The sequence below is a fragment of the Anomaloglossus baeobatrachus genome, chromosome 8 (assembly GCF_048569485.1).
Source record: "Anomaloglossus baeobatrachus isolate aAnoBae1 chromosome 8, aAnoBae1.hap1, whole genome shotgun sequence".
NCBI lineage: Eukaryota > Metazoa > Chordata > Amphibia > Anura > Aromobatidae > Anomaloglossus > Anomaloglossus baeobatrachus.
The window spans coordinates 208,885,025-208,897,805 of NC_134360.1; the positions used below are offsets into that span (position 1 = coordinate 208,885,025).

The 12,781-nt window shown below is 51.7% G+C and overlaps 1 protein-coding gene across 1 annotated transcript in view; it reads right to left on the reverse strand.

Annotated features, from left to right (window-relative positions):
• Nucleotides 1-1,809: 1,809 nt before the first annotated feature.
• DHCR24 (24-dehydrocholesterol reductase) overlaps nucleotides 1,810-12,781 on the reverse strand; it is a 58,989-nt gene continuing 48,017 nt past the window's right edge. Inside the window, exon 10 of the mRNA XM_075320130.1 lies at nucleotides 1,810-3,728. Coding sequence (XP_075176245.1) covers nucleotides 3,575-3,728 — 154 coding nt within the window. The 3' untranslated portion in view covers nucleotides 1,810-3,574. The remainder of the gene's footprint in view (nucleotides 3,729-12,781) is intronic.

A 12,781-nucleotide genomic window follows, 5' to 3' on the forward strand; every position in this document is an offset into this window, starting at 1 on the left:
ACAAATCTATAGTGCGCGCACAGGGCCTTAGAGGAACCTCATGCGGCTTTTTAAAAAAAATATCTTAATAAATAATTTAAAATAAAAAAACAGACGCAGTCCCCTTCCGCCCCAGAATTTTTGATACCCAGCATCCATTAGCTGCGACAACCCCGGAGCTTTACCCAGTTCTTTCCGATTGCCATGGTACGGTGGCAATCGGGTACTGAGGAGTTAATGACAGCTTACAACTGTCAGTAAGCGTCCATCACTAATTCTATACGTAAAAATAAATAAACACAGTGAAAAATCTTTTATTTTAAATAAAAGACAGCACCCTCTTTCCCCTCTTTGTTAATCTGAAAAAGACCCTTGAAGTTTCGCCATAATCTACACAATGTCCCACGACAGTCCTGGCACTGCTACATCTCAGCCTGCAGAGACCGAAAATAAGCTTGGATCTCCCAGCCTGAGAAGACCAACCCCCAGCTGTTGGAATTTATCATTGCTGGGTATCAAAGTTGGGGGGGACCGCACGTCATTTTTTAAAATTATTTATTTAAATAATATAAAAAAAAAAAAAAGCACCTCTTATTTTCATACACAGCCAAGATAAGCAGACAGCTGAGGGCTTCAGCCTGTAGCTGTATGCTTTATCTGTGCTGGGTATCATAATATGGGGGGACCCTAGGCCAAATATTTTATTTATTTGTTTTTACTGTACGCTACTAACCCGCAGACCGGGTCTATGATTGGAAGACATCAGATTGATCAGACATGTTGTCACTAAGCATGGGCGCTTGTTTTGCTGTAACCAATTGGGGGGGAAAGCCGTGCATATGCAATGAAGGATAATGTGTGGCCCCGAAAGTGAATGCGCAGCCTGGAAGCAGTGTACAGCCAACTCGGAGCCTCAGCGAGTACAGCGCACCGGCTCCTATTCCCCTATCCCTTCTACCAACATTTTTAATCTCTGGATTCTGGTCCCCATAGACTTGTATGGGGACGGCAATCCAGCCCGGAACCGGATTTTAAAAACCAGATAACCGAGATCGTCAGGTCCGTGTTATCTGCGAGTCCGCTCATCCCTATATATTATTAGTAGTCAAAGTTGACATGAATAATTAATATATGGAACTCCCCTTCAATAATTAGTGGAGGAGTTCCCCTTTAAGACTGGCCAGTTTTCTCTGTAAAGGCTACTTTACACGCTGCGATATTAGTCCCGATATCGCTAGCGTGGGTACCCGCCCCCATCTGTTGTGCGACACGGGCAAATCGCTGCCCGTGCCGCACAACATCGCGCAGACCCGTCACACATACTTACCTGCCCGGCGACGTCGCTGTGACCGGCGCACCGCCTCCTTTCTAAGGGGGCGGTCCGTGCGACGTCACTGAGCGGCCGCCCAATAGAAGTGGAGGGGCGGAGATGAGTAGCCGGAACATCCCGCCCACCTCCTTCCTTCCGCATAGCGGCCGGGAGGCAGGTAAGGAGAGCTTCCTCGTTCCTGCGGCGTCACACATAGCGATGTGTGCTGCCGCAGGAGCGACGAACTACATCGTTACTGCTGCAGTAACGATAATCGAGAATGGACCCCCATGTCACCGATGAGCGATTTTGCACGTTTTTGCAACGATGCAAAATCGCTCATCGGTGTCACACGCAGCAACATCGCTAATGCGGCCGGATGTGCGTCACAAATTCCGTGACCCCAACTACTCCGCATTAGCGATGTCGCAGCGTGTAAAGCCCCCTTAAGTCTCCCTAAAAAAAAAAATTCCAAAAGCAGCACAATACAACACACTGCCCTATAATACAAAAAGAAAGGATTACACACACAAAAAAGTCATTTAATAAAGTATCTTGCTGGCTTGCATCCAGATATACTGACAAGCTTTGTCATCTTTTGGCTGCATCATCCAAACAACTTTTTGGCTTTTGAGAGACATTCAGACATTTCAGCCTTCCATGGCTGGGATAGGAATAAGGCTAGGTTCACATTTCAGTTGTTTTGCATCAGTCACATGCTTGACGCTTGTGACTGATGCGTTGTACAACGGGTGACAAGAATAAGAATTCATTGTCGGATTTTGTTGTAAAATGTGAGAGAGAGAGAACGATCAGCTGATCACTCTCATTAGCCGGCCGCCGGGAGATCAGCTGATCGCTCACAAAAGCCGGCCGCCGGGAGATCAGCTGATCGCTCACAAAAGCCGGCCGCCGGGAGATCAGCTGATCGCTCACAGAAGCCGGCCGCCGGGAGATCAGCTGAACGCTCACAGAAGCCGGCCGCCGGGAGATCAGCTGAATGCTCACAGAAGCCGGCCGCCGGGAGATCAGCTGAACGCTCACAGAAGCCGGCCGCCGGGTGATCAGCTGAACGCTCACAGAAGCCGGCCGCCGGGTGATCAGCTGATCGCTCACGGAAGCCGGCCGCTGGGTGATCAGCTGATCGCTCACAGGAGCCGGCTGATCAGCTGATCGCTCACAGGAGCCGGCCGCCGGGTGATCAGCTGATTGCTCACAGAAGCCAGCCGCCGGGTGATCAGCTGATCGCTCACAGAAGCCGGCCGCCGGGTGATCAGCTGATCGCTCACAGAAGCCAGCCGCCGGGTGATCAGCTGATCGCTCACAGAAGCCGGCCGCCGGGTGATCAGCTGATCGCTCACAGAAGCCGGCCGCCGGGTGATCAGCTGATCGTTCGGCTGCCGAGAGAGAGCATGCGCAGCGAAATCCTAAGCATTCCGCTGCTCAAAAAAACATTACACTCTGCGTTCCTGCCGCCCGACGGTCAGTCGTTCCACGACTGATCAGTCGGGCAGAGGATGCAACGCAAGGGCAATAGTCACAATCCGCCCCTCATATAAGTCTGTGGGAAACAACGGAATCCACCAAACGGATTGCGTTGTTCATCAGAGCGGCGGATTGCGACTGATGCAAAACAACGGAAATGTGAACCTAGCCTTACTGTATCCCGGTATCGACCACCGGAAGGCAAGGCTGCGAGAACAACTCAGCACAGCTGCATTGCATTTTTTCCATAACGCCCATAGAAATGAATGGGAGGTACGCAGCGGAGAGAAGCTGCCCCCTGCCTTGATACAGTTTTTCCCCTTTCATGGCTGAGATGGGATTAACCCTTTGATGGCCAAAGTTCACATTCAATTACAAATAAAGTGGGTTTTTTTAGCAGTTATATTCGATGGACAACAGTGGCAGCGGTTCTGGAGAAGAAGCCATCATGGCTGCGCAGGACTCTTCAGAGCTATTGTAATTGTCTTCGCTTTCCAGGGAGCATGGTGGATTTGTCTGGGGCAGTGAGGAAGCGACTCTTCATAGGTTTAGTAGACGTCTCACTGGCACCCTGAGGATATATGAGCATGGTACCTGCTGTAGGGATGGCACTGATCACTTTGCAATGATAGATAAAATGCAATAATGGATCCAATTCGGTGATGTTGGGCGCCAGTGTTGGAGGTTTGTTGCCACAATAAGCTGAAGGAACTTGAAGTTTATGACAAAGGCTTTTAATTTGGATCTTGGTAAAAATTAAAAAAAAACAAACCATCCCGTTCTGCAGTAGATGTCTCTCGCTCAGTGGCGTGCGGTTTTGCAGATTTTATCATACACCTCCGGGAAGGCGTTCCTACAACCCAGCTTCTGCCTCAGCTTCTGATACAAGGATCCATCAAACATGTCCCAGAATTCTTCACGGCTCATGTAGCAGTCTGCATAAAGCATCTGGAATCTAAACGGAGAAGGGGGAGAAAAAAAAACAAGTCAGAAAATCAGAAATTAAAAATTCTAAAATGGAATATTTTGCTTGATGTAGCAGATATTTTGTATTTGTACTGAAATTTCTTATATTGATGATCGGTGGAGATACCGTTAATTGACAGCAGGCTGTATACGCTGTAGATATTTCCAGGCAGAAAAGTCACGGTGTATTTTAGTGGCAGAAAAGGATTATTGCAGATTTTTACAATTAATTAGTGTCCAGTGTGGAGGATGTTTTGTGAGCGCAAACTGGAGACCTCCATGGAAGCATTGCCCATTGTCAGATTACCAAATTCGTCCTTCCTTCTCTCCATATTTGCAGTAAATACTTGCAGGGTGCATTGGTCGAGCATACATGAACACAACTTTGAGAATAAGGGGGGCTTTGCACGCTGCGACATCGCTAGCCGATTGTAGCGATGCCGAGCGCGATAATCCCCGCCCCCATTGCACATGCAATGTCTTGTGATAGCTGCCGTAGCGAACATTATCGCTACGGCACCTTCACACGCACTTACCTGCCCTGTGACGTCACTCTGGCCGGCGACCCACCTCCTTCCTAAGGGGGCGGGTCGTGCGGCGTCACAGCGACATCACACGGCAGGCGTCCAATAGAAGCGGAGGGGCGGAGATGAGCGGGACGTAAACATCCCGCCCACCTCCTTCCTTCCTCATTGCAGGCGGGACGCAGGTAAGAAGATGTTCCTCGCTCCTGCGGCTTCATACACAGCGATGTGTGCTGCCGCAGGAACAAGTAACAATATCGTACCTGACGCTGCAGCTAAATTATGGAAATGACCGACACTACACAGATCACCGATTTTCGACGCTTTTGCGATCGTTTATTGGTGCTTCTAGGCTTTACACGTTGTGACGTCGTTACTGGCGCCGGATGTGCGTCACTTTCAATTTGACCCCGACGAGATCGCAGTAGCAATGTCACAACGTGCAAAGTACCCCTTAGAGTATGTGCCCATGATCAGGACCTGCTGCATCTTGGACGCAAGCCTACTTCCTTGCACAAATTTAGTGTTTGTTGTGTTCCCTCGGCATAAAGCTGTTGGGTCCCCGCTGCCCAGATGTATGGCAGTTGTGCTCTTGGTGGCTGACACGCGGGACTTTTGTGGGTTGCTGTCCGTCTGGAAACCCTGTCCCCCTCGTTGTGTTATTACCGTCAATCTCTGAGCTCTGGGGGAAAGTCCATAAAGTAACTGTTCTTCGCAGGTTAATTATCAGGTTGCGTGAAGCTACTCCCTGATCTAGGGTCCTGTACCCCCTGCTGTGATCGGTACTGATCCGGTTATTGGGGTCTTAGTCTGGCCAGGCTGTCGGCACCAATCGGTCACCTTTCCCAGTTCACGGCGACCGGTCCCCGACTACTCCGGTCCCGGACTACTGTCTGCGACCCAATCTAGTCCGACCTCCCGGGAGCTCCAACTCCCCTGCTCCTCACACTATGAGGGCTACTACTGTTCACTTTCCTGGGAGCTACAACTCCCAGTACCTCTCCCTTTGAGAGTCACTGCTATTCTCTTGTCACTCCTCCCACAAGTCTGCCTGACCCCTCGGTGGGCGGCCCTTTGCCAGCTAGACCTACCAACTGGTTTGTCTGTCTAGTCCTGGTGTGAGTGTGGATTGGGATTTGAATGCGGTTGTTAGCAATATCATTGGGTGGAACCTGGAACAATGGAGGGTAAGCTCTGCATCCCTTGGAGGGGGTGCAGTTCCCTGTGGCACCCTAACATGCTCAGGGGCACCACACTTGTGACTCCACAGCAATTGACATGCTGCGGCTCGGGAAGTTGCACCACAGGACAGTTTTTGCTGAGGGAAAAACAAGCACAGTGGGCACGGGATTTCTAGAAATCCATCCACTCTGCTTGTACTGTACAACGCAGCGTTTTGGATGCAGCTGTAGCATGCTATGTCCAAAACGCTGTGAACACTGATCGTGGGCACGCAGCCTTGCATCCAGATCTGCAAGATTAATTCTCCACTGAGTGAAAGCATGCAAGCTCGGCCACTGCTCCACCACGGTGGCGAGGAAGAACAGGGAACTCAGTATTCTAATAATAGCAATCTGTGTGGAGCCCCAATTTTAGGGCCTCAAAAGATCTAACATTTATTATCTATCCACATAATTCACAATAAATAGAGAGGATCAATAAGTTTTGCAGTATCCTGGTCTGGCGTCTACTTGACTGTTAGGGTATGTTCACCTGTCCAGTAATCATCCGTTAGAACTAGACTAATGCGGGCGTCACACGGTACGATATATCGTGCGATTTCACAATCGATCGTACCCGTCCCCGTCGTTTGTGCGTCACGGGCAAATCGCTGCCCGTGTCGCACAAAGTCGTTAAACCCCCGTCACACGCACTTACCTGCCGAGCGACCTCGCTGTGGGCGGCGAACATCTTCTTCCTAAAGGGGGAGGGACGTTCGGTGTCACAGCGACGTCACACAGCCGCCGGCCAATAGAAGCGGAGGGTCGGAGATAAGCGGGACGTAACATCCCGCCCACCTCCTTCCTTCCGTATTGCCGGCGGGTGCTGCGGGACGCAGGTAAGCTGTAGTTCGTCATTCCCGGGGTGTCACACGGAGCGATGTGTGCTGCCCCGGGTACAATGAACAACCGGCGCCATGAAAAATAAACGATTTTTTAAAAATAAGCGACGTGTACACGACTCAAGATTTGTGAGCGATTCTGCGTCGCTCGGAGGTGTCACACAAAACGATGCCGGATGTGCGTCACGAAAACCGTGACCCTCGACGACGCATCGCACGATAGCTCGTCTCGTGTGACGCCTGCATTAGGGCGGCACGGTGGCTCAGTGGTTGCACTGTTCCTTTGCAGCTCTGGGGTCCTGGGTTCAAATCCCACCAAGGACAACATCCGAAAGCAGTCTGTGGGTTTCCTCCAGGTTCTCCGGTTTCTTCCCACACTCCAAAGACATACAGATAGGGAATTTAGATTGTGAGCCCCAATGGAGACAGAGATGTCAATGTATGTAAAGCGCTGTGGAAGTAATGGCGCTATATAAGTGAATAAATATTATTATTAACTTGTCCAACAGTAACCCGTTGGCAAAAGAGGTGTACAGACAACGTTTTGTCCATTTTTAAAAATAAATAAAATAATAATTTCAGCTTGAAGTCTCTAGAAAACGGATCCGTTAACTAGCCATCTGTTATATTCTATTTCAATCTGATCCAGAAAGCAAAAAATTGATCCTTTTCAAATGAAAGAAAACCAGATGGCTTATTAAAAGGATCCTTTTTCTATAGACTTCACTGTTAAAAAAAATAAAATAAAAAAAAAACACAACACATTCAGCTGAAATCAGTTTTTCTAAAAGGACAAAAAAGAAGGGAATTTTGTTACTTACCGTAAATTCCTTTTCTTCTAGCTCTTATTGGGAGACCCAGACGATTGGGGTGTATAGCACTGCCTCCGGAGGCCACACAAAGCAATTACACTAAAAAGTGTAAGGCCCCTCCCCTTCTGGCTATACACCCCCAGTGGGATCACTGGCTCACCAGTTTTAGTGCAAAAGCAAGAAGGAGGAAAGCCAATAACTGGTTTAAACAAATTCACTCCGAGTAACATCGGAGAACTGAAAACCGTTCAACATGAACAACATGTGTACCCGCAAACAAACCAAAAATCCCGAAGGACAACAGGGCGGGTGCTGGGTCTCCCAATAAGAGCTAGAAGAAAAGGAATTTATGGTAAGTAACAAAATTCCCTTCTTCTTCGGCGCTCTATTGGGAGACCCAGACGATTGGGACGTCCAAAAGCTGTCCCTGGGTGGGTAAAGAAATACCTCATGTTAGAGCTGCAAGACAGCCCTCCCCTACGGGGAGGCAACTGCCGCCTGCAGGACTCTTCTACCTAGGCTGGCGTCCGCCGAAGCATAGGTATGCACCTGATAATGTTTGGTGAAAGTGTGCAGACTCGACCAGGTAGCTGCCTGGCACACCTGTTGAGCCGTAGCCTGGTGTCGCAATGCCCAGGACGCACCCACGGCTCTGGTAGAATGGGCCTTCAGCCCTGATGGAACCTGAAGCCCCGCAGAACGGTAGGCTTCAAGAATTGGTTCTTTGATCCATCGAGCCAGGGTGGCCTTAGAAGCCTGCGACCCTTTGCGCTGACCAGCGACAAGGACAAAGAGTGCATCCGAACGGCGCAGGGGCGCTGTGCGGGAAATGTAGATTCTGAGTGCTCTCACCAGATCTAACAAATGTAAATCCTTCTCATACCGATGAACTGCATGAGGACAAAACGAAGGCAAAAAAATATCCTGATTAAGATGAAAAGAGGATACCACCTTCGGGAGAAACTCCTGAATGGGGCGCAGCACTACCTTGTCCTGGTGGAAGACCAGGAAGGGAGCCTTGGAAGACAACGCTGCTAGCTCAGACACTCTCCGAAGAGATGTGATCGCTACCAGAAAAGCCACTTTCTGTGAAAGTCTAGAAAGTGAAACCTCCTTCAGAGGCTCGAAGGGCGGCTTCTGGAGGGCAACTAGTACCCTGTTCAGATCCCATGGATCTAACGGCCGCTTGTACGGGGGAACGATATGGCAAACCCCCTGTAGGAACGTGCGCACCTTAGAAAGTCGTGCTAGACGCTTCTGAAAAAAGACGGATAGCGCCGAGACCTGTCCTTTAAGGGAGCCGAGCGACAAACCCTTTTCTAACCCCGATTGCAGGAAAGAAAGAAGGGTAGGTAATGCAAATGGCCAGGGAGACACTCCCTGAGCAGAGCACCAGGATAAGAATATCCTCCACGTTCTGTGGTAGATCTTAGCAGACGTGGGCTTTCTAGCCTGTCTCATGGTGGCAACGACCCCTTGGGATAAGCCTGAAGACGCTAGGATCCAGGACTCAATGGCCACGCAGTCAGGTTGAGGGCCGCAGAATTCCGATGGAAAAACGGCCCTTGGGACAGTAAGTCTGGTCGGTCTGGAAGTGCCCACGGTTGGCCGACCGTGAGATGCCACAGATCCGGATACCACGCCCTCCTCGGCCAGTCTGGAGCGACGAGTATGACGCGGCTGCAGTCGGATCTGATCTTGCGTAGCACTCTGGGCAAGAGTGCCAGAGGTGGAAACACATAAGGGAGCCGGAACTGCGACCAATCTTGCACTAGGGCGTCTGCTGCTAGAGCTCTTTGATCGCGAGACCGTGCCATGAATGTTGGGACCTTGTTGTTGTGCCGGGACGCCATTAGGTCGACGTCCGGCCTTCCCCATCGGCGACAGATTTCCTGAAACACGTCCGGGTGAAGGGACCATTCCCCTGCGTCCATGCCCTGGCGACTGAGGAAGTCTGCTTCCCAGTTTTCTACGCCGGGGATGTGAACTGCGGATATGGTGGAGGCCGTGGCTTCCACCCACATCATAATGCGCCGGACCTCCTGGAAGGCTTGCCGACTGCGAGTCCCTCCTTGGTGATTGATGTATGCCACCGCTGTGGAGTTGTCCGATTGAATTCGGATCTGCTTCCCTTCCAGCCACTGCTGGAAGGCCAGTAGGGCAAGATACACTGCCCTGATCTCCAGAACATTGATCTGAAGGGTGGACTCCTGCTGAGTCCACGTACCCTGAGCCCTGTGGTGGAGAAAAACTGCTCCCCACCCTGACAGACTCGCGTCTGTCGTGACCACCGCCCAGGACGGTGGTAGGAAGGATCTTCCCTGTGATAATGAGGTGGACAGGAGCCACCACTGCAGAGAGTCCTTGGCCGTCTGGGAAAGGGAGACTTTCCTGTCCAGGGATGTCGACTTCCCGTCCCATTGGCGGAGAATGTCCCATTGAAGTTGACGCAGATGAAACTGCGCAAACGGAACCGCCTCTATTGCCGCCACCATCTTCCCGAGGAAGTGCATGAGGCGTCTTAAGGAGTGCGACTGACTTTGAAGGAGAGCCTGCACCCCTGTCTGTAGTGACCGCTGCTTGCTCAGCGGAAGCTTCACTATCGCTGAGAGAGTATGAAACTCCATGCCAAGATACGTTAGTGATTGGGTCGGTGACAGATTTGACTTTGGGAAGTTGATGATCCACCCGAACGCCTGGAGAGTCTCCAGTGCAAAATTCAGGCTGAGTTGGCATGCCTCCTGAGAGGGTGCCTTGACCAGTAGATCGTCCAAGTAAGGGATCACAGAGTGTCCGTGAGAGTGCAAGACTGCTACCACTGCTGCCATGATCTTGGTGAACACCCGGGGGGCTGTCGCCAGACCAAATGGCAGAGCCACGAACTGAAGATGTTCGTCTCCTATCACGAAGCGTAGAAAGCGTTGGTGCTCTGTAGCAATCGGCACGTGGAGATAAGCATCTTTGATGTCTATTGATGCTAGGAAATCTCCTTGGGACATTGAGGCAATGACTGAGCGGAGGGATTCCATCCGGAACCGCCTGGCGTTCACATGCTTGTTGAGCAGTTTTAGGTCCAGAACAGGACGGAAGGAGCCGTCCTTTTTTGGAACCACAAAGAGATTGGAGTAAAATCCTCGCCCCCTTTCCAGAGGGGGGACAGGGATCACGACTCCTTCTGCTCTTAGAGAGTCCACCGCCTGCAGCAGGGCATCTGCTCGGTTGGGGTGTGGGGAGGTTCTGAAGAACCGAAGTGGAGGCCGAGAACTGAACTCGATTCTGTACCCGCGAGACAAAATGTCTGTTACCCACCGGTCTTTGACCTGTGACAGCCAAATGTCGCAAAAGCGGGAGAGCCTGCCACCGACCGAGGATGCGGAGGGCGGAGGCCGAAAGTCATGAGGTAGCCGCCTTGGAAGCGGTTCCTCCATTTGCTTTCCTGGGGCGTGAGTGAGCCCGCCAGGAATCTGAGCTCCCTTGTCCTTTCTGAGTCCCTTTGGACGAGGAGAATTGGGGCTTGCCCGAGCCTCGAAAGGACCGAAACCTCGACTGCCACTTTTTCTGTTGAGGTTTACTTGCTCTGGGCTGTGGCAAGGAAGAGTCCTTGCCCTTGGACTGTTTTATGATTTCAGCCAATGGCTCACCAAACAGTCTGTCTCTAGATAATGGCAAGCTGGTTAAACATTTTTTGGAACCAGCATCTGCTTTCCAGTCCTTTAACCATAAGGCTCTGCGCAAAACCACAGAATTGGCGGCCGCCATAGAGGTACGGCTCGTAGATTCTAGGACAGCATTGATAGCGTAGGTCGCAAACGCAGACATTTGCGAAGTTAGGGACGCCACCTGCGGTACTGCTGGATGCATGATAGCATCCACCTGTGCCAGACCAGCTGAAATAGCTTGGAGTGCCCACACGGCCGCGAATGCTGGAGCAAACGACGCGCCGATAGCTTCATAGACAGATTTCAACCAAAGGTCCATCTGTCTGTCGTTGGCATCTTTAAGTGAAGCGCCATCCTCTACTGCGACTATGGATCTAGCCGCAAGCTTGGAAATTGAGGGATCCACCTTTGGGCACTGGGTCCAGCGTTTGGCTACTTCAGAGGGAAAAGGATAACGGGTATCCTTAGAACGTTTAGAGAAACGCTTGTCTGGATGAGCGTCGTGCTTCTGGATTGATTCTCTGAAGTCAGAGTGATCCAAAAAAGCACTTAATTTACGCTTGGGATACAGGAAATGGAACTTCTCCTGCTGTGCAGCTGCCTCCTCTGCAGAAGGGGCTGGGGGAGAAATATCCAACAGTCTATTAATGGCCGAAATAAGGTCATTAACCATGGCGTCACCATCAGGGGCATCCAGATTGAGAGGGGCCTCAGGATTAGAATCCTGATCCCCGTCCTCAGTCTCATCACAGAGAGATTCTTCTCGCTGAGACCCTGAGCAGTGTGATGACGTGGAGGGTCTTTCCCAGCGAGCTCGCTTAGGCTGCCTGGGACTGTCATCTGAGTCAGAGACTTCAGCTTGTGATGCCTGAGACCCCCTTGAAGTACGGATTAGTTCCAACTGAGGGGGACCAGAGAGCATAGCCACAGCAGTGTCCATGGTCTGAGGAACTGGCCTGGCCTGCAAGGTCTCCAGGATTTTTGTCATGGCCTCAGACATCTTATCAGCAAACACTGCAAAGTCTGTCCCCGTCACCGGGGCAGGGTTCACAGGCGTCGCTGCCTGGGCTACCACCACAATAGGCTCTGGCTGACGAAGTGCCACTGGGACTGAACATTGCACACAATGTGAATCATTGGAGCCTGCCGGTAGATCAGCCCCACATGCAGTACAAACAGTGCACACAGCCCGTGCCTTGGCAGCCTTGCGTTTTGCGGATGACATGTTGCTGCCTCCTCAGAGCAGTACAGGGTGTCCAGCCAAGAAGCGACCTACAGTGCAACTATATATATATATATGGTACCAAGAAAAAAGTACACTAATATGTCACTGAGGCACTAGAGGGGCCAGCACTACTGTGCAGCTTACCGTCCGCTTAGGAGCGGTGTGTGGTCGCCAGAAATCCCTCTAGTCTGGGTCTCCCAGAGCCTGCTGCCTCTCCCCAGCCAGATCGCATGTGTAATGGCTGCCGGCGTCCTTGTGGAGAGGGGGGGCGGGCCCTGGGCGTACACCGACGAAGAGCGGGAAGTCTGCTTCCCCTTGTGCCTAGTGAGAGGGCTGGAGCATGTAAATAAAGCTCCAGCCCTCGGCGCTGCCTATTGAGCAGCGTCTCTCCCCTACCCTGATTGACAGGGTGGGGGCGGGAACGAAGCGGCGCTAGGCCGCAGAAGCCGGGGGCTAAAGTTAGAAGCGCCGCCGCCGTAAAAGCGCGGTCGGCGCAAAGCCCCCGGCGCACCATAAGTCGCAGCTGCGCCGCCGCTCCAGGAGCGGTCGGCGCAGTAGTTCCCAATACACAACGTCACCCAGCAAAGCTGCAGTGACCTAACCCCCAGCGTACATCGCCACTGTCCCCGGCGCACTACAACGCTCAGCAGGCCCTGAGAGTGTCCGTGCCTGCCGGGGACACAGAGTACCTGAAAGTTGCAGGGCCTTGTCCCTGAACGGCACTCCCGCTCCCAATCCAGCAGGTTCTATGGGTCTGTGG